This window comes from Amblyomma maculatum, chromosome 11, assembly GCF_055883805.1.
Source record: "Amblyomma maculatum isolate TAMU_Amacu chromosome 11, ASM5588380v1, whole genome shotgun sequence".
NCBI classification, from domain to species: Eukaryota; Metazoa; Arthropoda; class Arachnida; order Ixodida; family Ixodidae; genus Amblyomma; species Amblyomma maculatum.
Window position 1 is genome coordinate 46,103,961 of NC_139354.1, and position 23,633 is coordinate 46,127,593.

At 43.3% G+C, this 23,633-nt stretch overlaps 1 protein-coding gene across 2 annotated transcripts in view; it reads right to left on the reverse strand.

Annotated features, from left to right (window-relative positions):
- Positions 1 to 50: 50 nt before the first annotated feature.
- Positions 51 to 23,633, reverse strand: part of LOC146173725 (venom metalloproteinase antarease-like TtrivMP_A) — a 29,051-nt gene continuing 5,468 nt past the window's right edge. The window contains exons 5-11 of one of the 2 annotated variants that reach the window (XM_084584648.1): positions 21,872 to 21,910; positions 21,724 to 21,762; positions 11,900 to 12,021; positions 4,762 to 4,833; positions 4,575 to 4,705; positions 1,177 to 1,226; positions 51 to 192 (exon numbers count right to left, since the gene is read on the reverse strand). In XM_084584648.1, the coding sequence (XP_084440774.1) occupies positions 77 to 192; positions 1,177 to 1,226; positions 4,575 to 4,705; positions 4,762 to 4,833; positions 11,900 to 12,021; positions 21,724 to 21,762; positions 21,872 to 21,910 (569 nt within the window). In that variant the 3' untranslated portion in view covers positions 51 to 76. The remainder of the gene's footprint in view (positions 193 to 1,176; positions 1,227 to 4,574; positions 4,706 to 4,761; positions 4,834 to 11,899; positions 12,022 to 21,723; positions 21,763 to 21,871; positions 21,911 to 23,633) is intronic. The other variant, XM_084584649.1, reaches the window with a different exon arrangement.

Genomic DNA, 23,633 nt, shown 5'->3' on the forward strand with positions numbered 1-23,633 from the left:
AGAGACAGTTTGAGGCAGCCCATGCAGTCTGAAATGGGTGGTTCTTAGTATCAAAAACTTGCTCCGTATAAAGTACTCACAGATGTCCAAGTTCATGTGCCGCATAGTTTATTCCCGAGAACAGGCCTGCGTACCTGTCCTCTGCAGTTAAAACTTTCATATTAGTGCAGGCCTTCTTGAAATACGCCATACCTGTGCGTGAAGAGAATGTTTTTTCGTTCTCCGCAATTTCGCATAATGAAAGATGACGAAATGATTAGCAACCATTGTTTGTTTCTATGAACGTAAGTTCAGAGCTTGTTCCCCATGGTCCACACATATTTGTGGCTGTGAATGTGCACAGTAAATCCAAAGGCAATTGACTGTGCCGGCCGTTGCGAATGAAAGAAGCAAAATCACATCAGGTACATAAACGCTATCATTATTAGGCATCGCAGCTGGATTCTGTAAACAAGGTGGATGTTGTAACTGATATTGCACGTGCTGCCGGTGCCCTGCTTATTTGATGCTTGTTCAGCCTCTTAATTCTGAGGTGCACATTTAAACCTGTAGATTTCTCATCTGTTCAAAATTATCAGTTTGCAGGCACATGGAACTTTCGATAAGAAGCTGGATAAATTCGAGCCTTCAGGTCTTCCTGTGCGGATCAAACACGTTGAACAGTGCTCGTTATTTAGGTTTTCCTAAAATTGAATTATATTCGTTCATTACATTGAAATGACAGGCGCCTATATAGATCCACAATGCTGGTGTGCTTTCTGGCAGGCTGTTCCTAGAGACAGATTACCCTGGTTTAATTTAGGGCACACAGAGATTTAACTTTTCGGTCTGACAACGTTTCGCATCGCAGCTTCAAGTTTCATTGCACATTATGGTGTACTTCTTCCGTTCTTGAAACCATTATGCCATCTTTGAACATCGTTGATTAATTTATGCAATATTGGTGAAATAGTACATCATTATTTTTATTTATAATTACACGTGAAGATTTTCCGCTACCCAGACATGCATAGTCAAGTGACTCCCTAATTATTTTCTGTACTGACAGCGCCCCAAAGCCTAAAATAGCTATCTAATCAAAACGAAGATTTTTTGTAGTACAATGATAATTACAGCATGAATACTCGCGCGCGTTATGCATCATCAGTTCTATGACTGCAAAAATAGCACTCTTACCAGCTGATCCCGAAGACACGCCTCCAGGAATTAGGTCTACTAGGTCTCGACTGAAACAGTTGGAGAAGCATTTCTGTGTTATCCACCTTTTGTGACAGGAGGCTCGCAGGCATCACCCATAAATGAAATTTTCTCCACTCTTGAAGTGTGCCGCTATTCCAGACATGGCAACAAGGGAGGAACGCAAATCCAGAAATATTCCAGCAAATATTGAACGTGCTCTAATTCATTCGAAATATGCTGCAAATGTTCTGGCCAAAATTTATTTTAGAAATGTTTCAAAAGTTCAGTCTAATTTAGAAATTAACTACCATTCAGCTATTTTTGAATGTATTTCTGTGCAATAACGGCGTTTAGTTCTTCTAGAAGTTGTTTGAGACGCAATTGTCTCATATTTGATTTTCTACCATTCATGGGTGCTTTATATTCAATTTTGTTCCCGCTTGTTTTAAATTACTGTTTTCTTGATATTTCTAAAGTGGCATGTTCTTCGGGCGCATTATAGGCAGCGGCCAAGACTAAGTCATCACAACTGCTCAAACGGCATTTGTCTGCGAATATCGCTTTTGAAGTAAACGCCAGGAACGTTTAGTGCTTTTAAGAGTAGCTTATCTGGAAGATTTGCAAGCTTTGCCGGTGTAACTAGTCATAGGAGATATTTTTTTGTGTTAATTGCAGAGGCCAGGTGGAGCAAATATTTTGCCTTAAACAAAGGTTTCTTCGCGCGAACCCTGAGAACTGACGACCAAATGTTATTGACATTTACGAGGATTTTGTCTGGTATTAAAACCTAAAGCGGCTGCTTTCAACCATCCATTGCAATATGCTAAAGTGAACTGCTGATGTCAAAATGACCTGGATTACAAGTTGATGTAGGCAAATTAACACCAGCCGGATAGGCGGCGTACGGAAAATAGTGAATTCGTAAGACAAATAAAGAATTTTGAGTGGGGAGCTGATAGGATTCATTTCAGAGTTTACCCCAAATGGGATTTACCAGAACTTTGACATTAACTTTCCGCTTTTAAACATAGATGCAGAAACGTTACGATAACCGGTATGATTCTTCTTTCGGATTACCTTCTTTCGCGAATTGAAAAGTAGGATGAGCAGAGAAGGTGATCAGAAAATTGTCAGGAAGTTGTGATTCTATAGGAAAGTAACAATATGGGTTTTAATCGAAAGCTTGAATAGAACAACTACCCAAAGTACTCGTATGTGTGCCTATGATAAATTGGTGAAAGAAGGCAGACGACCTTATGAAGTTACTCAGCCAGGTTGCTGAAATTATTACAATTTACCTATCTCTGCATATGCTTAGTCCGTCGTTGTATATATTATAAACGGTGCCTGTACTGGCAGTAACAAATATATAAAAGATACCGTTATCCCTAGCCCAGGCAAATCAGCTAAGAGGTATTCAGTTTCAGTCTAGTCTGCAGAATTTTTACTATTATACTGTGAAACAAAACGAAGCAGAATTAGGTTCTCTGTACTCTTGTTAGACAAGAAGAATTAGCATTTGGTTCGCCTTGCTACCAAGTAGCGGCATTCGATCAAGCTTCGTCTTCTACCCAGCAGTAGACGACCAATGATAATGAATGTTTACAGGTGAACATGAGCATCACACCCTGTAATTATAACGTAACAGCTAAATTTCCAATCGCTCGCTTGAGAAAAAATACAGTGTAATAGGTCGAGATCTCAGGAAACGGTTAACTACGCCGTTTTCATAAAGGTGGCGTGTACGTAAAATAGTTTGTACTGCAGAAAAGGATACCTAGTGCAATAAAAGAACTTCGTAATAGCAGTGCCACTTGAAAATCTCGAAACACTCCCTACAAATTATTCGAGAGCACTGCATAATATGCAGTGGAAAAATACGACAGCCGGATCTAAATCCTATTTCGCAATACCTTGATGACCGCCGAGATTTTGACTTATTAAAATGCGTTTTTGTAAACAATGAAGGCACATATAAAGTGTATTTTTAAAGCTGAGATTAAGACAGTAAAAATACACACTCAACGACACGCGTGGAAACAGGAAAAAGAAAGAAATAAAAAGCGGTTTAAATTTCAAGAGAGAGAGAGAAAACCTTAAAGAAAACATGCCAGGTCGTGAAGTGACCGAGATCAACAACTCCACACTGGTGAAGACGAATACTGAAGAAAATGAGAATTAGGGTGATCTACATGTGACTTAAAGGTGAAATAATACTTTATAATCCAACCTGTCTATTCGGCAGTCATTAGCAGATCTCTAACATTCTTACTCTTTATCTTTTTCATCGACCGCTTCTACTTAACAAATGAACTAGGTGAGAATATTTTTACGCCTTGCTGCCCCTGTTCAACTTTCACGTGCGCTTATTCAGCACCGTCAGTACATCATAGGAGCGAGGAATTATGCGTTTTTCTCTCTAGAGACTGGGGGACAACATGTCAAAATTTCATCGTCTGCACCATGGCTTGGGCAAAGCCTTTTTATGAATACCTTTCTTCTGAACGACGGAAATAAAAGCACGTAAGAGCAATATGAGGGTGTATTGGCCACTACAAAGAGAGCATTAGCTAGAACACTCTCATTTTTATGAAACTCCAACTTCATAAACGTTCGCTTGATATTCGGCGTAGCCACCTGCCTCAGTTTGTTCAAAGGCGAATTTTAAAAATATACACATTGCTGTCCAGTTTTTGTATGCACGTCTAACATCACACCTGTATTCGTAATCGCTCCTTTAATATTTGTCAACTGCCCACGCTCAGCTGTTAAAGCACTACTGAATTTTGTCGGTTGCATAACATCACTCAAAAGTTTTTCATATGAGAAAACGAAACAGACTGTAAATAAAATAATTACAGAGGGTCAAAAATTACTCAAAAACAAATACTTCACTAGAAATATAAAGGAACCTTAACTTGACGCATCCAAAGAAACATCTCAAAGACGTTTTCATAAAGTATTTCGGCAAAATAAGCCATGAATTAACAGTTGACGAGGGTTACCTGTCCATTACAACGGGGCAAATGTGGCGGGAAATAATCAATGCGCTTTGCTCTAATCAATGCACCAATGTGGCAATAGCGGCAAGTCTACTGCAGAGAAGCCTGCATAAGGCCGAATGAAAAGTCAACCACGAAACATGGCGCGGCAGGGTAGCTGTTGTGAAAAATGAAATGGCAGTGTATTGAGATTTCATTCATTCTTCTGTTTAACTCTTTATTAGCGAATTAAAAATCGTAAAAATGTGAACAACGGCCAATAGAGGCCATTATTAAAAGATTTATCCTTTCAAATAATATACACTACACAGAGCAGATAAGAGTGCTATGGTGTATGATACAACATTGATAGTAATTTTCAGTTTACCAGAAATGGTACGTACGTAAACTTACCCCGTCACCAATAGGACTGCGTCTGATCGCCTTGCTTCAAGATTCGTTAAAGAATATCTCACCAATTTATCCAATGTTTCGTTAGCTATCAATTTAGAGTCGTCGTAGAAGCTCACATAGGATTCTTTTTCCTGGAAATACGAAGTAATGGTGAGGCTGAAGACGAAATAAGCTTAGAAGCTCTTACGGTGGTGGAAACTTGGAGAGCAATGACAGCTATTTTTCCCGGTGGGTTGAGTTGTTGAAGTCGAAGACTCACCTGCGAATAAGAAATAGAATAGACATTTGCTAATGACAATCTTCAATGGGGCACCGTTGCGAAAGCCTTACGATGCCGTTTGGTCAGGTTAGCCCTCTAACACTAACTTTGGCCCACAATTGCGAAACCTTCTGTAATGCTAATTAAAACGCCGCGCAATTTGACATGTGTTTAGATAACTAAGTTTAGCTTTTAATGGTGTTTTCTTTTTAGAGCGTTGGCTCTGCTGCGCACATTGAGTGGGTTTTACGGCGCCACAATAGACCCTTGACATTACCGTTACTACATTCGTTTCCCTCAGTGCTGAGACAGTGTGCCTGCCACGTGAACGCATTCATGCCACATGATAATATCATAAGAAAAGCCCCACCGCTGTGGTGCAGTGATTGTGATTGTGATCCCGGCCGTGGTGGCCACTTTCCGATGGAGGTAAAAAACAAGGCACTCGTGTGCTGTGCGACACCAGTGCATATTAAAAAACCCCAGCTGGCTGAAATTTCAGGAGTCCTCCTCCATGGTGTCTCTCCTAGCACGGTATAAGAAATATACTTCTACTTACACTTTATAGCCAACACAGTAACCTTCAGACTGCATCCACCTAATTCCCTGCTGAGGCTCTTAAAAACCTCTTACGAAGGCAGAAGACCTGAACGTGCCATAATAGCTCATATAATGGAATATTTCAATATCTAAGTGGTCAACTGACATTATGGTTGCTCTCGTTGAGCAAGCTTGTATAGGTTAACCTGCAATCACCTCCCTTGCAGAAGTATGGTACCACAATGTAGGGGCTTCATTTGTCGGCTGTTTTCTGAAATGATTTTGCTTTTTCAGCTTCTCAGCACTGCTGTGCTAAACGACTCTGAAATTCTGGGGTATCTTATAACGACAGCCTTGTCTTGGTGATACTCCAGCAGATTAGTGTTATTCGCATTTTCTCAACACATTATGGGATTCTTAATAATCTTGAAGATCTGGCAGGGTATTCATTTAGGTCAGATTTTTTGGCATGTATATATAAAAGGAGCAAAAATGGCCACTTTAAGACTGCAAAGGAAAGAAGTTTTAGCCATTGAAAATAATTACTTATTCAATATTTTGTCCTGTTTGCAACTCTGAACGTCTGATGAATGTAGGAAACATTTAACACGTCTGAAGTTCTATTTTCGTAAATTATTTATCTAACAGTGCAGACGTTACATGTAATAAACAGAACATATTCATGCACGTTCACTTTTATTATTCTTTCACTCCTTTTGCAACACACGCTTATGAACTTTGGGATTCTATTTCAGTATTTAGAGTTTTCCAAGAAATTTTACTAAAGAAAGGAGATTAGCAAATGCTTTACGTAAGAAATTTTGAGGCTTCCTCCTAAGAGAGAAGAGATAATTATTTTTATTGTTTTTTAGTTTGATACAATATGTGTCATAAGTTAGAATAAGGGCCCTGTGTATGTTTAGTACGCCGATATAGAGGGAAGTTTTCAGCGGTTCAATACCCTTAAACTATGTTCCACGAGCGTTAGCTATCAGCCACAACTGCAGTCGATGCTGCTGCTCCCTTGATCCTGATTCGTTTCCGCGCGTGTTAGGCTCCTCGGCAACGGCCTAGTCTTGCTTCACGTTGTTCGCTGGTCTCGGCAGCCTTTCTGGCACGGCATCAGGTTCTGTTTATAGCGAGATGGCCTATGTTGGTTGCGTATTTACCAAGGTCAAATGAAGAGGTAGAGTAGATGAATGTTCATAAAAACGACGGTTTTCAGACATAGCGCGATGGTGTGTTGTAGTTTTACCCGTGGTGTGATCTGCCAGGGCAATGTTGTAATCCCCTCGTGCTTGAGCACGACTATGAAGAAGGCGATGCTCGCTGCACAGCAAGAGATGAAACAACATGCGGTACATGAGTACGTGGCGCCGTCTGCGGAACGTTTGTGACACTGCTTGTAGGAATATTGCGAAATTACGCGCCACTAAAAAATTAACGCAGTAGAGCTACTGTTTTCAAGCATAAATAACCCACCCTTACGAAAATCCCATATCTGCTCCAGATATGAAACATATGCTGCCAGATACAAATATATAAGGCAGCAAATAAGTCCTTATCTGGGCCAGATAAGGTCATATATGTGCAAAATGTTGCCCTTATATGGCTCAGATTTGGCCATATCATGCAACATATAATCCATATCTGAACGGCTAACGGGACCTTATATGGCTTGATCAGGGGCATATATGGTATCCTCGCGACCTTATGTGGCCTGATAAAGGGCATATATGGCATCGTCATGACCTTATATAGACAGACCAGGGACATATGCCTGGCATCAACAGGTCTTTATATAACCTCATCGGGGCCTTAATTATCTAGGCGCCATAGTTATTGTATATTAGCAATATATGGCCTTCGTCTACCTTCTGCAAATATCCAATATTGGCATCATGTGGTCGAGCTTCAATTTTTCTACACTCAGCATGGCCTGCCTGTTAATTGTATCCAATTTAGAAAATAGCTACGACTCATATTTCAAATATTCTGCAGATTTCGCTGCACTATAATTATTACACCATGTGTTCTTTAATCCAAAAGGGCGCTGGGTTATAGCTACATGCTCCTCTTTCCTCCTACTAACTCCCATTTTCATTTAAAATGCGGCCGCAGTCCGGTGCACAAAAGCATGGTCGGTTAAGTTGAGCGATTCAAAATATCAAGAAAATGATGGCAGTTCAGTATACGGCCCCCTCCGCGCTGTCAGACGGTGACTCACCCTCAGAGACAGCTGGGGGTTGCTTCGTCGAGGGCCGCAGTGGCTAGACAGTGACTCCTCCTCTCCCGTGTTCCCCTCTTCCCTCTCAGACAGCGGCGGCCCCTGCGTCGCTGGCTCGCATTTCATCTCTCCTCCTCGCTGCCACGCTCTATACCGCGTAGGCCTCGCGCTCTTCGTTTTGTGTGCGCTTGCTTCTTTCCCCTCCCCCTTTCAACTCCGTGCGCCTAAACACTTGGTATCTCGTTCCTTTTCGGTGGCAGACATCGGAGTTCGGTGCGGCTGGCGGGCGTGCTGCATGTTGTGTGCTGGTGTGTGTGCGTGTGCCAGCGCCTGTTCGCTATTAGCTGTGTGCATGTAACAAAAATGCGACAGCAAACCTACAAGAGCTTCAGTCTGACCGTCGGCACAGAGGAAATTACTGTGTCCCACTGCGGGTGGAAGCTGCCTCCCCAGCCTTGGCAGCGAACCTGATGGTCGATTGAGCTTTTCGGGGATTCGGCGCTGGGTGGCCCGGCCAATTCTTCACCATTGTGTCGGATCGCACCCTCATCGTGCCGCCTCATCTTCCCGCCCGATCACCAAAACCGTGAGCGTGAGAATTCTTGTCGGGAACTAGCACTTGCCAGCCTCAGGATACTGTTCACTTTATTATTTTGATGGAAAATTAATTTTCCAATCAGTAAATTGGATGGTAATTGCCAGTGTGTGATATTTTTCCGTACATTTCGTTGCTAATTTGTCTTTCGCTGTAGCAATTTTGACAAATTTCAGTGAGTGGATAGGGTCCTTCGTTGTTTATTATTATTATTATTATTTGCACTACCTAAGTAGCTTCATGCTTGATTTCGTTTAGGGCAGAGCTCTCGCTGTCATGAGAAATGCCATCGGGCATGCTTTTTTTTTGCTTTCTCTCCTAATTTGAAAAGCAACCACGAGTTAGGCGCGTTCACTCATTTTGCACTGCAGTCTCTGCTTAAGACACCAGTACCTCCTGACAGCCTATATGTACTTTGGTAAGGTTTAGGTATTATCAGCAGTCCCAGCAGTGTGTGTTTTATCGCCCTACTGTTTAGCGGTACCTTTTCCAGGTGTCGACAAACCTTTAAATTCCATTTTAATAATGTAGTTCGATTAATAGCCGTTTATTTTATTTAGCTTCGCAAGTAAACCAGCTCAAACTAAAAGCATTTACTGGTTAAAGCTCTGTGTGTAAAAGAGTAGAATAAAAATGTAATATCTAATTTAATAGGTTAATGTATTTCACTTTAGCTTCTCGTGTAGACATTATTCTGTTCAGATATCTCATTAGTTTGTTATAGTATCGCGCGTAAATGAGTAGATCTCAATGTTTACTAACGGATGAGCATGTCTTTGACCCTCGGTATACACACGTAATTCAGGAACGTCTTTGAGAGATTCCATATAGGCAGGGAAAAAAGAAAACCTGTGGTTTCAAAGCTATTTTCCTGTAAGGTTTGAAATAAAAGGGAAAATTCAGGTTTCCCTTGGCAATCTTGATTGAGCGTGTGTTTAGCTGGAATACTGAAATTGTTTTCTGTGTGTTGTAATAAAGCGTTATGTTGATATGCAGATATATAGACCTATAGTTCAAAACCTACATGTCATGCGGGCTAGATCTTTAAATCAGGAATTGGGTTGATAAGGCATACCTGAACAGATATGCCTTATCTGGTACTCGAAATCAGGAATTGGGCAGATCAGGCACATACAACCAGATATGCCTTATCTGATACTCGAAATCAGGAATTGGGCAGATATGACTTATCTGGCCCAGATCTGTCCTAATATACCATATCTGCCCAATTCCTGATATACCTGATCTGGATTTTTTTTATGAGTCCAGATATGGCATTTCCGTAAGGGCACCGATTGAATTTTCTAACAAGTGAGCTAAAAGTTCCATCTTGAAGTATGTCAAAAATCTGGTCGCGTTATTGTCGATTGTGTCTTACGTGATGCGTCGACGTAGTGATGGGGTATCTTCATCCTTCTTCAGCTTCGGAGGATCGTCATCAGTTCGCCGTGAAGCAGTGTCAACTCCAAAGAGTACTGTTTCAAGTTTCCTTATCGGGACTAATAGAACTTAATCGTAGAGCGGAAGCGTAGCTACGGCCCGGTGACGGAAATCCTGCGTCATTGTCCGGGATTGGGTTATGCTTCTTGTGATGCAGATACCTCGATCGAAACCAAGTGGGTGTTTTCCTTAACGGATCCCAGCGCGGTTTTGATGTCTACAGTAACTAAGAATATGACCATGACTGATAGAGTTGCTACACTCATTTCTTTTTCGAAGACGGTGGGCGGCATAATGCGTCAAAGTTGTCGTAGTTGCTATCGCTTCATCCATCGAAAGCATGATGACCTTCGATCCAGCGTCGTTGATTACTAAATGTTCACTCAAAGTATCTATGCAATAAACGTGTTATGGCGCACTGCTTGAGGTCGAGGAGCGCAATATTGCAGAATAAGTATTTATATTTACTGTTGCCTTGCACTACACCGACGGCGTATTAAACTTACCACTAGTGATGCGGATCAGCGGACGACCCTAAGTTGTCATTTCTTTCTTCCACTGAGCGGATAGTTGTCCATTGATGACGGCAGCCTGTGGGAAAGCCTGCACTTGGGCTTGGTGGCTGTAATGGTGGTCTTGAGTGTCAAGTGTCGATCATACAGTAGACATTTATTGAAAGAACTCGTAAAGCGTTTTCTCGGTGTCACTTACCTGTCCAGGAAATAGTCCCAGACTCCTTGCAAACAAGTAGCCTTACTTTTTTTATCCTTCCCTCATTTTAGGGTTTATGCGTCTCAGAACAAATTTATTTCTATCTTTTTGTATCAACTATGACGTACGTATTGTCCGAATGCATGAGCGCAGCAGTGCGTCAGCCCTTTGTTTTCGTATGACACCTATGAATTCCTCTAGTAGACCTCGCTTGAACGTTTCCCTCAGGGTCAGATAGGTCCTTCCAGACTTAGGCAGGTTTATTCATGGCACAGGAGACAGAATGTCGTATAAGTGGATGAATTTGGCAACACCGACAAACTGTCCCAACCTTGCTTTGGGATTTTCGCTCGGTGTACTCTTGAACATACGCGGCAACTGAGGCTGGCACGGAACAATGAAGGCTCGTGTCGCAGTCGTGGTCGACGTAGACGCTGGTTCCTTTTGTGCTCACGTGCAGTATATTATCAGTATGTACAGTCGACGTCACCATTGTGTAGACCACTCGGGAAGTTCTCATACCGCAATAAAAATGAAATTAAAAATCAGCACATGATTTGCGGACAAAGTGCTCATGCTCATCTTCTTCGCAGGTCTGTGTGAATCTACTTCCGTACAAGCATTGCTTGTAAAAAGTAGAAACTGCGACGAAGTATCGACTTTTATTCAGGGAAGTGCGCGAATCAAGCGCTTTACACAAGGGTGACATCGACTGTACTCAATTGCTGGCCGTGGCAATGAGTTGCTTCACAGTCTCCAGTGGACCTTTCTGAATTAGTGCGTTTCCTGGAGCAAACTTTCTTGCTGCGACTCATGCTACTCCAGCAGCTTCCAGGAGGTGAGGGCGACAAGTATGTGTGTTATTGAGCCCCTCCTCCATATATCACATATAGTGGCGACAACACCGCCGGCAGCAAACGAGCATACCGGCATGGCAAATAAACCTACTCTTTATTGAGCTGACTTGCGCCCGCAAACTTTTCAATTCGGTGTCAGCGACAGCAGGAAACATGCTAGGCACTAATCAAACTAGCTGTGCTCTGCAGCATTCATTTTAGAGCAGGCAATGAAACATTAAAATAAAGCCACTAAAGCAGCTAGAACATTTGGTATAATATAGAAGTCGCGCCTATCGGCAGTCATTTGAGAGAAATCACAACACATTTGCTGCAAAGAAAGTTTAAAGTTGCGCCCAGTGGAATTTTACGTGGCCAAACAAAACAAAGGTTCCCCGCAATGTTATTCGCAATAACTTCATCCTCTTCTCAAATTTAGGTAATCTTCCAATCTAAATGGGAGGATAAAAGTCACCCAGTATGAAGCATTACAGTGTAAGTATTAGTGCCATTTTTATCACACCTTAGTGCAGATATACGCTAGATGTAGGCTGGAGTTTCAATCGGAGTTGCACACAATGTAATAAGTTACGTGGGTTGTCCATCCAACAGGGGAGGGTGACTAAAAAATCATATTTTAGAGTCTATATGCAAGCCGTAAGAATAATCCTGCATGTGTTTCTAGAATAACAAGGAAAAGAGTAAAAGTATACTTGCCGAATGCAAGAACATTGTCATGTATGAAACACGGTCCTCTTCAGATTTGAAATGCTTGTTGTGCGCATAGTCACTGATAGCGACTAACTCCAATGTGAAGCTCGAGGGTGAGGCTCTCTCTTCTGCATAAATATATTAGGTGGTAAATTACAAAATGTGTTATATGGTGCAATTATTGTTTCAAATATTGAGTAAAATTGTCTATAACATTTTAAAAAGCAACATTTAAATAAGTCTTGTAGGGAGTACGGCGTCGACTTAAGTTATCCTTGTATCCACTTTTTAAAAATGCAAAAACTAATGGGAACAGACTTTGGCCTGCAGCAGGAAATATTTATTTTTACTCATGTTAAATTATTGTAGCATTTACGCATTATATCGGTGTATTTGTATGAAATATTCAAACTTTCATACCACTGATAAAGCTCCTAGCTGTTTTTATTTACTGCAATAAAGATATCCATAACATTCTGAAATGTTATTTCTCATAGCATTTCATTAATTATTCCGTGACACCTTTGATGGGATCGCCGGGTGGCTTTTTATAAGAGCTTCCGCGGATAACAGAGTTTTGAAACAATGCGTATATGGCATACTATAAATTTTTACATAATACGCAAGGAAATCTTTTTATGTTGTATATAATGAGCTCCGTATACAGTACGACATAAAGGTCGTATACAGTACTCAAATGCAGCTATAGAAACTTCGTCTGAAAATAAAATGTATTGTTACTGTCGACATATTTTTGACAGCGCTATCAAACTGACTGACACTGTTATTTATGTACAGGTGCGGACATGCATAAACGTAGCACGCTTTTCCGTTAAATATAATGTCGAGCCTTCTGTATTGCAGATAACAAAACAATATTTTTTCAAGTGAAAGCACACCGACGTCTAGTGCAGCTTCGCACATACCACGATGCCAGTTTAAATTATGAAACGCACAAAAAGTTTTTAAAAGGAAAAGAGTTCTCCGGTTATTTTTATCCGCAACAAAACAGTTAAGTTTACAGAAATGGAAACATTCATGCATTCTAGGTAAGGTTATAGATTTAGCCATAGTTTGCTAGGCAACGACGAAGGTCGGGACCATGGAGACACTGTGGTGGTTTGGTATGATTAAAATTAGAAGTGTCTTAGCGTATGATACCAATTATTGGAATACCAGCGAAGTTGCAAGTTGAGTGTATTGCTTTGGTAAGAAATATATAAAAGCTTGTGACCACTGATTTTTAGAAACACTCCCTATAGCCAGAATGTGAACAGCGTGTGACAGGTCTTGAAATACTGGTAATTTCGAATTTAGGTTGATGTCCGAAATAAAAGCTGTAAAATATAAAGCAGAAACACAGACGTTCAATACATTTGTCCGTGGGGCATACATGTGGTGTCACAAACTTTTCGTTGTTTTTTTTTTCGCTGAAAGAAACATACTATCTAGTTGCGCCCTCTAGGACACCAGGTCAATAGCAACCAACTTCGCTGCCGCGACAAACACGGAACCAGCCTGCCATGGACTGCAGATGGGAATCTGTGTGAAAACGTTGTCGTCTCAGCAATGGAAATTTGGCTTTTTTAGTCAGTATTTAATGCTTTCCTATTCATGAAGGCTGCCCTTAATCAAGAAAAGATTACTCAAATCCCCCGACGCATCGCTAATTGCTGAGCGCACCCATTACACACGGCTACTTCGTAGAAACATTTTCATAGCCGTTGTCAAACGCGATTATTATTCGTCAGCCTTGAAGACTTCACCAGCGTATGGACGATTATAAGACAAATCAAGCCAAGTGGTCTTGCTGCAAATAATTGTCTGACGAAGTATTCTTTTAAACATGCTTATCTCCATTTTTGTATAATTTATATATTCTGTGAATTCTTAGCATCCAGTAATGTGGTTCATCCATCCAAATGGCACCATGCGAAGACTCATGTACTAGCCGTTTGAAGCACTGATGTTACAAATTTGTATAGATGCTAATACCTTAGCTTCGTCTTGGAAAACAATAGTAAATGTTTTATTTTAGTTTAGGGCGCCGGACTGAGCATTACCTACATTGCAGCAGTGCTCTATTTACTTATGTTGTCGGCCCCATATCTAGCTCAAGCGATGAGAATCTCAGTTGAATGCATAGTGCTCTCTTTCGCAGGATACGAAAGTTACTAATGGCTCCAAATGTTGAATGCACAGCAATGACTTCCCAAAAGTTTGCATGGCTGAAGTTGTTAGAAGTAATCAATATATATGTGTAGAAATTATGCCAGCTGTAATATATATGCAAAGAACGACCGAGTACATCATTTTAAAAATAGCAGAATTATAGCTGAACAATATCTTTACAAAGCAGCCGATTTTCAGAGTGATGGAGAGTTCAAATTTTCAGAACAATCGATGGACAGCAAATCATCCAACATAATAGTGTATAATTATAAAATCTTCTGGAAAACGAAGTTCCTCATAATTTCAACATCTCACTCTCAAGTATTTGCAGTACTCTGCTGCTATTTGGCCCTTTAATGAATACACGTAAACATTTTTCTCTTTGCTCAATTCAAGCAACACGTTCTCTAATGAACAGCATTATATTTTAAGATATATGATGTTTTCAGTTGTTTGAAAACAGCGCACTTTTTAGCTTATAATTTATACTGACTGTAATATTTTATGTACGTACATCCCATATAGTCCTCTCTTTCGCTTGGGAAAAAAGTCATATTTCTTTCCCACCCCACTGCTCTGCTATGTACGCCTTGAAGAGGCCAACGAATTCTAAAACCGCAGGCGCATGACGCAAGTGCATTACACTTTCTTCGGCCACATTCCACACCTTAGATGATAAATAAAACATATAGTACGTCCTATATATGTATGCATTGTAAAGAACTCCGCTGACACCACAGTCGTCTCCTTTGTCCACCGGAACGAAAGGAGATCATCAGTGGCGCACCCGTGATAACAGGCCGAGTTCCTATGTCTGCTGTGTCCCCGGCCACGTGGCGCACTTCTGTTGATGCTGTTCGTTAGACATGTGAGGACTTCATTCAGGCGCGTGAGATGGTCGTTAAAATCTGCCGAAGAAATAAAAATGTCATCCGCGTAACATTAACAGGATCTCCATTTTAAGCCGCGAAGTGCACTATCGATAATTATATCAAACGTCGCTGGTGCGTTACAAAGACCAAAGGGCGTAACATTAAATTCGTGAAGTCCACCGGGAGTTGCGAAAGCGTTTTTTTCTTCGTCATCTGTGTGAATAGGTATTTGCTAATAACCTGAGCGGACGTCCAAGGTCGAGAAATATTCAGCGCCTTAAACAGAGTCAAGGGCATCATCAATTGGCGGTATCGGGTAGAGATGTTTGCGGGTAATTTGTTGAATGCTCGTTAATCATCACAAAAGCGTACCGACCCGTCCTTTTGAATTAATTCTACTGGGGAGGGCCATGGGCTTGTTGGCGATGAATAATATTGCGATGAAGCATGTTATTGACATTTTCTTCAATTACTTTGTGATCAGAGGGAGAAACCCGAAAAGAGCCTTCGGCGTCCGATCGAGTTACCTTCAGTAAAGATGCGGTGGTGTGCAGCACTAGTCCGTCCCAGTGTCGGGGAAGTGGCATCAAAAATGGCTCGGTGGTTTTGATGCAATTCCAGCAATTTGTATTTCAGCAGGTTCGGATTGTTTTGACATAACGGAGAGACGTCCGATGAATTACGTTGCTGAGGCAGAAGGACGGTGAGCATTATCATAGACATAGGTTGAGAATGCACTATGCATGACAGGGAAATTCCTTATCGCAGCGCGAGGGATTCACGGGAAGTGTTCGTGGCCGCTACTGTCGCTGGGTTGCTGCGGAAGCGTACAAATTTTGATAGAAAGGCGGTTCTACGCGCAAGATGACGATAAGTTGGTGCGACGAGTACATCCCTGTTAGTGACTAAGTATTCAGAAACAATGGTAAGAAGTTTTTCGCACGGTGAAAGCAATACTGTATCAGTTGCGGCAATCAGGGAATCATGTCGTTCAGGAAAGTGAAACGAAAAAACACTTTCTCTCATATGGATGACAGGGGTTCCACAGGAAATTAACCCTAACTGGTTGCAAAACATCACATTCTAAAATTGTGAGATACGCATGAGGTGAAAGCACAGTAAACTGCACATGGTGGTGGATGCCGTCGATAACATCTCAAACTATACACTTCGCTAAAGGGCGCAGAGGGACTTCATTTGCTCAACGAAGCTCATGATATCATATGTATTCGTCACTTTCCGCCAACAGTGGCACAAAGCAGCCCCTGTTGCAATCAAAGTTTGGACCGGTGATCATTCAGCTAAAACAGAAATCATATTGTGCGGGTAATAGGGAGGAATTTCAGCAAGTTCGCAAAGTGCAGTTTTATTTCCAGAAACTGCATGGTTTAGTTCTCCGAATGACGAACAGGGAGAGTTGTTGTTGGTCGAAGTGGAAGAACAGAGAGGCGGCATGGGGAAGGGGACCAGCTTCCGGATACATGGGTCCCAGGTTCCTCAGACGAGGGTCGGTGAGGTGGGTTGGGAAGAGGACGGCGCTGATATGAGGCTGATATGTGATTTACGAATGCGTCGTAACCACGGCGCTCGTTCTGAAGGCGTCGACGACAGACGCGGAATATATGTCTTCGAATTCCACAATAGTAGCACACTGGTCGGGAGGGCGCTAAGGTGCGTAATGGCGCAGGTTCAGCCGTCACCATGGCGTTGATGTGATTGTAGGGCGGTGGTGGTGGGGGGGGGAGAGGAAAGGAAAGGGGGATGCAGTGACGTGAGAGTACTTCGGCCCTGTGCAAGGTACAGCAGGGTCGGGTGCTAGAGCGTGGGTGATTGTTGCAATTATCATCATCATCAACCTGACTATACCCACTGCAGGGCGAAGGCATCTTCCATTTTCTTTCATTTAACCCAGGTCTGTGCCAGCTGCGTCCAATTGGCCCCCGCGAATTTCTTAATCTCATCCAACTACCTAATTTTCGGCCGCCCCTGCTACGCTTACCTTCCATTGGAATCCATTTGGTTACTCTTAGAGACTATTGTTATCCTCGCTTCGAACTAGATGTCCTGCCATGCCCAATTCTTGTGCTTGTCGACTGTTTTTAATGATGCCATCTCTGATTGTTGCCAAATCTTTAATGATGTTGCGGAGGCGCGCGACTGTAGGAGGCGGAGAGGATTGATCGCACCCTACGGGCAGAAAGGGCTGAGGACTTAGAGCTCCTCGGGGATGATCGCTGGAATCAGTGCCCGTAGATCGGGGTCAGCAAAGGTCGGGCCAGTATTGAAGCTGTGCTGCAATCTGGAGGACTGCCCCTGGTCGAGACGTTGACCGGTGGCAATAACTGAATCAACACTTGAAGGGTTATGGGCTACTATGGTGTGTATTGAATTGAGGACATGGTGTGCGCCTTCAGGTTCCGGCATAGTGGGACTATAATCCCCGCAGAGTGCAAGTACTTCCTCTATGTAAGACGCATTCGGGACCTTGAATGCAGGAGGCGAGTTTTTTCTTCGCGACCTCAGTTCGAATACCCGAGTCGGCAAAGTACTGTCGGAACAGCTGTTTGAGTGTGCCAGTTAGTGGCGTGGGGCTCGCGGTTGATGAACCAGTTCCTGGTAGCCTCAATAAGGTAGAAAGAAAGACATTGTCTCACCGGTTGTAGGCACCGCAACGTTCATAGATGTCAAGCCAGTGATTCACGTCTCCGATGCGACGACCAGCAAACAGCGGCTGGTTGCGTTGTCGCTTGGGCACAGTCGGAGGGTAGCAGTGAAGCCAAGATAGAGGGTTTGGACGGGTCAGGATGGCTCTCGGTTTACATGACGATAATGGCATTTGCCACACGGCGACTGGAACGTAGCTTCAGTGAGAGGCAGGGCACAAGGCAGCAAGGGGATCGAGTTTCACCTCCCCAACTTTTTAAAGAAGGCCAGGGCGAGACGGCAAGGTCGTGACGTCAAGGCAAGGTATGCTCTGTCTGGCGTTTATTCCAATGGCGAACTCACACGTGTGCCAGAGGTGTCCCCGCGGGATGATGGCGATGCTATGTACAAATGAAAGAAGATCTCTGGAAGACTCAAAATATTTATATACGATTGAGTTTTTGTTTACCTCGTCTTGCGCGCAGGAAGTCATTCTAGGATGGAACTTTCTGTGTGAGAAATCTGCGATTGTCGATTGCACCCGAGCCGAAGTTACCCTCTGGGGTTCCTTCTACGCTCTTTTTACCGAATTTCCCACTGAGCACCAGGAAAAATTTCTTGTTGCATTCGATGTGGACCGTCCTGCTCACTCGTCCATCCTGGTTCCTTTATGTGGGCTTCGTTTTCCACCAACACACTTGTGCTGTTTACCCCGTCGGAGTTATTTATTCGCCAAACCAACCTGGTGCTGCCCTCCGCTGTGCATATGGTGACCTCTGGCACCACGATCATGTCTTTCAGTACCCTACCCATCTCCTGTGACTCTGCTTTATAGTTAATGCATTACGTACGTCGAACCGGCTGAGCTGCTCCAGGTGTTTTGAAGGAAGCGCTACTGTTCATTATCCTTCGTTCGCCACTCTTCCGCCTGTATGCCAATCATCCCGATTAACGTCTGATGTTTTCCCCGTGCCATCAATCTAGTCCTAAGCTGAACGCATCGATATGAGTTGTTCTTCTTGTTGCATGACTTTCGCTCATCTTTTGATGCTTGCTAATCTGCACTTCAGTGTGCTGGAGCCGTCAACCATCGCATCGATACAGGCTCCCATAAACCCCCCGCGACCGCGACCGTATCGTGTTTCACCACCAGAGCGCCGTGTCATCACCGAGCAAGGATACATGCTGAAGGGCAGCATTGTACGACCCTCGAAATGCCGATGATGTTCTCTGGTACTGCTTGTTAACAATAAAGACGGCTCCATTAGATTGCGGATTACCGTCGCCTGAACACGATAACTCGAAAAGACGTCTACTCATTTCAGCGTATCAATGACGGCCCGATTTGCCACCAAGGCGCGGAATTCTTTTCATCAATCGACAATCCTTCAGAGTACTGGCAGGTTTTGATGACCGAATGCGACCGTGATAAGACAGCGTTCGTCGCACCTCACGGTTTGGATGAATTTTATACCATTTTTCCTTGGCTATGCTCCCGCAACATTCGAACGAATATTGGACATCAAATAATGGAATATCTAACGTCATTGCCGTTTTCTCGGCCGACTTTCTAACACATCTAACTCGCAATTATGAAGTGCTGACCTGTCTTATCTGCGCAGGATTACAGTTCAATTTGAAGAAATGCCACTTCGAAGCTCAGGAACTTATCCTACATGAACACGTTTGTCTAAAGAAGGCAAATGTGGGACATGACAAATCTCCTTACAATCGCGAACTTGACGAAGCCATCTACAATTAAAGAATTGCTTAGTTTATTCGGCCTGTGCTCACATTTTGGACTCTGCATGCGTAATTTTGCAACTATAAATTCCCCTTTAACGCAACTTCGAGCGCCGAATTCATTGCGGACATTGTGATAGCGCTTTAAATACATTGCGTTGGCTCCTTACCTCACCACCCATTCTTAGACATTACGACCCTAGCGCTCATACCTAGATACCCACAGGTGCTTGCGGCTTGGCATCAGTGCTGTACTTGCACACAAGAAGTCTGTAGTCAGTGGATATGTTATCGCATATGCGAGTTGGCATCCTTTAGGAAACTTTAGCCATCCTGTGGGCCAGACCGAATTCTGCCCCTACCTGAACGGCCACCTATTCCACGTTGTCACCGACCACTATGCTTTATACTGTCTGTTGTCCTTAAATGGCCCATCGGGTCGCCTTGGTAGCTGGGTTTTGCGCCTTCAAGTGTACGACATTAGTGTTGTCTACCTGTCTGGATGATAACACTCTGGCGCGGACGCTCTTTCCGTATCTCCGCTGCCGTTGTATTCTGCGACGTTGTCCAGCACTGACCCCTTGCTTGCGTCCTGACGACAGCGCGGCCTGATCATGAAAGAAAGAAAAGGCCACTAGATTTATTCGGCCGACCTGTTATCCGGTTGCACCATACCAGCAATATCCCGCTCAAACTGACGTGAAGCCCACCACTTCATTCTCCTACATGATCTTCTTATTTGAAATAATCATATGCCCGTCGGTCGCAAATTACTATTGGTCATTCCTTGTTACTTACGCTTTGAAGTTGCGCTTTTCTCCACGCCGAATCTGAAGGTACTCATGGTGGCCTTGTAAAAACCTATACATTACCTCGCAATCGTTGCTACTGGCGCGGCATGCACAGCTATTTCCGGAAGTATATTCGCTCATGTTTTGCCTGCCAGCGCCCCAAGACCCTACCTAAGCGACTCTCTGGGCAGTTCCAGCTTTGCCGTACCCTGCACGTTCCTTCGATCGCGTAGGTGTTGACCGGTTGGACTTTTGCCACCTTCTACTTCATGTCAGCGCTTGATCGTTGTAGCCGTCTACCACCCTACAGGATATGTCGAAACGGCTGCTCTTCCGGCGATTACAGGCAGAGAGGTGAATGTATTGATTCTCCGACAACTCGCTCTCCGCAACGGTGCCCCTCGCGAACATGTAAGTGACCGCGGTCGCGTGTTCTTATCCGACGTAATAAAGGAGCTCGTTATTGAGTGCCACATACGTAATCGGAAATCCACGGTCTAACACCCTCAATAACACGGCTGACTGAGCTATTGAGCCGGACGCTCGGTGACATGTTGACTATGTATATCACATCGGACAGTTCTAACTGGGACCCCATTCTTCCATTCGTCACATACGCATATAATACTGCCGTGCCGCCAAGTCCCCAGATTTTCTCTTTATTCTTTTTTTACGGACGCGAACCTTCAAGTATCATAACACGATTCTTCATTAGCATTCTGAGCCATCCTACTGCACTCCTGTCTCTGAAATTGCGACGTATGCCGAAGTGTGCCACCAACTCGCCCGTTCTCTCAAGAATGCTGATGAGCTTCGGCAGAAAGGGCGCCGCGTTTACCTATGGATGCTTTCAGGCACTCCGGACCTTTCCTACAACCTCCACGCCAAATATCACGGCCGTTATTGTATGATTTTACGAATATCTTCTTTGAATCATGTTTCTGAGCCCTTGAAACCTTCGACTGATACCGTCTTGATCGTGAAACCGTTCAGGTCAGCCGATTGAAGCCGTATAACGATCCATTAATTTGTACGACGCCCTGAGGCGCCAAGATGGCTCTTTTATCTGCCGGGTCTTTGTAAAAACGTCGACGTGCATAAGTGGCTTCGCGGGATCCCTGAGCGTAAGCTGCTAATTGCCCTGAAACAACGGTCACTCTGGACTGACGTCGTTCAGTTAAACGTTATGGCAGTATGAATACTCTAGATATTATTTCCTAGTGAAATATTTGCTCCTAATTCTAGTAAGGTACAGGGTACGGCTATTGTGCCGCCGTTAAAGTTGTTGCACGTGCGAAAAACAAGCACTTTGCGGGCTTGGACATCTTAAAAACTTAATATTTTTTGCCTTAGAATACCTGATTTTCTCTGATATAATATATAGCAGAGGTCTCAGTGCTAGCTTGAACTGCGAAGAGTCCTTTTTAATGAAAATATGACTGATGTTACAAATTTAAAGATACAAAAATGAGCAGAAAGATGCAAAATAGACGTGGGGATTTCTCTATAAAGAAGCCTGGCGTGGGTGTCACACACAGCTGTGACTGTATTCAAAAGCGTAACAGTTTATCCTGTGGACGGTAAAGTAATCTGATGACATGGGACGCACCTACTTGTGGAGTCTTCTCTTCGTTTCCAGCCTCGTCATCTGTAAGCAATGGAAATCCAGTAAAATGCTGCCAGAAAACGACAAATGTCCAAAGTTTGGTTGATTAAAAAAATGCATCTAAGGACTAGCCTCCGTGTTGTACACGAACCAAGTTCCGGTGTTTCATCTGCGTTCTCCGGCTCGTATTCTGCAAGAAATGAAACTCGATTCAAGTTTCACGGACAACCATATTTCTTGAATCTAAAAAGGTGGTGCGAAATTCTTATAGACTATAGAAATCGCCTCATGTGGCACGATATGTGCAACCTCTTTGTGCTCACATATTGTTTTGAATCACACCACCTGTTGTACGTAAAGATTACTTGTGCAGACCACTCCATGCATACCTGGCCCTTTAGTACGTGTAGAAGTGCCGTAATGATAGAGGCTCCTTTCAAAGCTGTTAACCATATGGAAAGAATTATGCGACGCGTACACAAATCCGCATACGTCGCCAGAACGTTTAAAATCAATGGCCTCGTCCTTGGTTTCCGTGATTTTGAATCCCTATGCCATGCACTGTTATACTTTCGCTACATCCTCTCAACACATGACTGGTCACTGCCATTCGCTGCTGTTCGTACACTTTCAGGAAAGACTATCTTAAAGTACGGCTTATGTGTGGATTAATCCAACTTGAGTGGCACAGACGTGGCAGAGGGCTACAGCCCTCGAACGAACTACTACAGTCTTCTACTGGTGCAATGATTACACGCCAATGTGACTGTTACTGAAATAAGATTAGCACAGCTGAAATGAATGAAAGCCTTATGAATTATTTGCACTGAACATTAATTACCAGCGTTGTGACTGAAAGAGAAAATAAGACGAATACAAAGAAACAACAAGCGTTTTACGGAAACGTGCGGAGCCGAGCATTGTTCCTTCGCAGTGCGAGGCATGCATGAAACCACACCGATACAGAATCGCATTGCTTTTCTCCAAAGGGAGATGGACTTAATGTATGCATTGCTTTATGACTGTCAGCTACGTTTAGGTGTGTCATTACAAAGAAAATATTTACCGAAGTAATAATCAGGCGAGTAGCAAAGAACGTCTCTGCTTTGCTTACCTGCGATGCGGCGCTAACTGGAAAATTGCTTGGATCGGAAGACGCTGCCGCAACAGATGGCGCAAGCCGCCGCCCAATTCAAAGCCTTATACATCAACCCATCGTCGTCAATGCATTGGTTTTTAGGCGCCAGTGCGCTAAACTCCTAAAGGCGAATCTTAAGCGACCTCTAGTTTTCTTTCTACATGCCAAAAGTCGTGCGTCGAGTCAGAGCTTGAGGCCTCGCGAGTTCTTACCGGAGAGAGATAGATTAGAAACAGTGGGCTGCTGAAACGTACTAGGCGCGGTATTTGGCCCCTGTATGGCTTTAAAAGCGGAAGCCAAGCGACATCTCATTAAAAATACTGCCTCCAAGTTTTGAAGTTATTGCACACTGCCACTCAATTACCCCCTTTCGAAAGGCAACAATTTATCAGCCTCTGTTGCAATCGCGTATCAACTAGTGTGCTAGCAAATTATTAGGAAACATGAAAACAGAAAACACACTACAACAACGTTACAGTAAAACAGCACACAATACGAAACATACAAGGCACTGACGACAAATATGATGCATTGGATATCTGGTCACAAGTTGCGTTTTAAAAGTGCAGCCGCTACAGATCCCCTGGGGACTCTGTGCCCCTCGCATATTTATTGTACTCTTACTATTGTCACTTAGTTTGAGCGACTACGTCGCAAACCGACCTGCACACGATATCGTTCCTTCAAAATAGGGATATCGTTCCTTCAAAATAAAGTCTACCGCAGCTGCTAGTTTTGCTGCTCATCGATGTGATTTGTTTACCCAGTTTGCTGT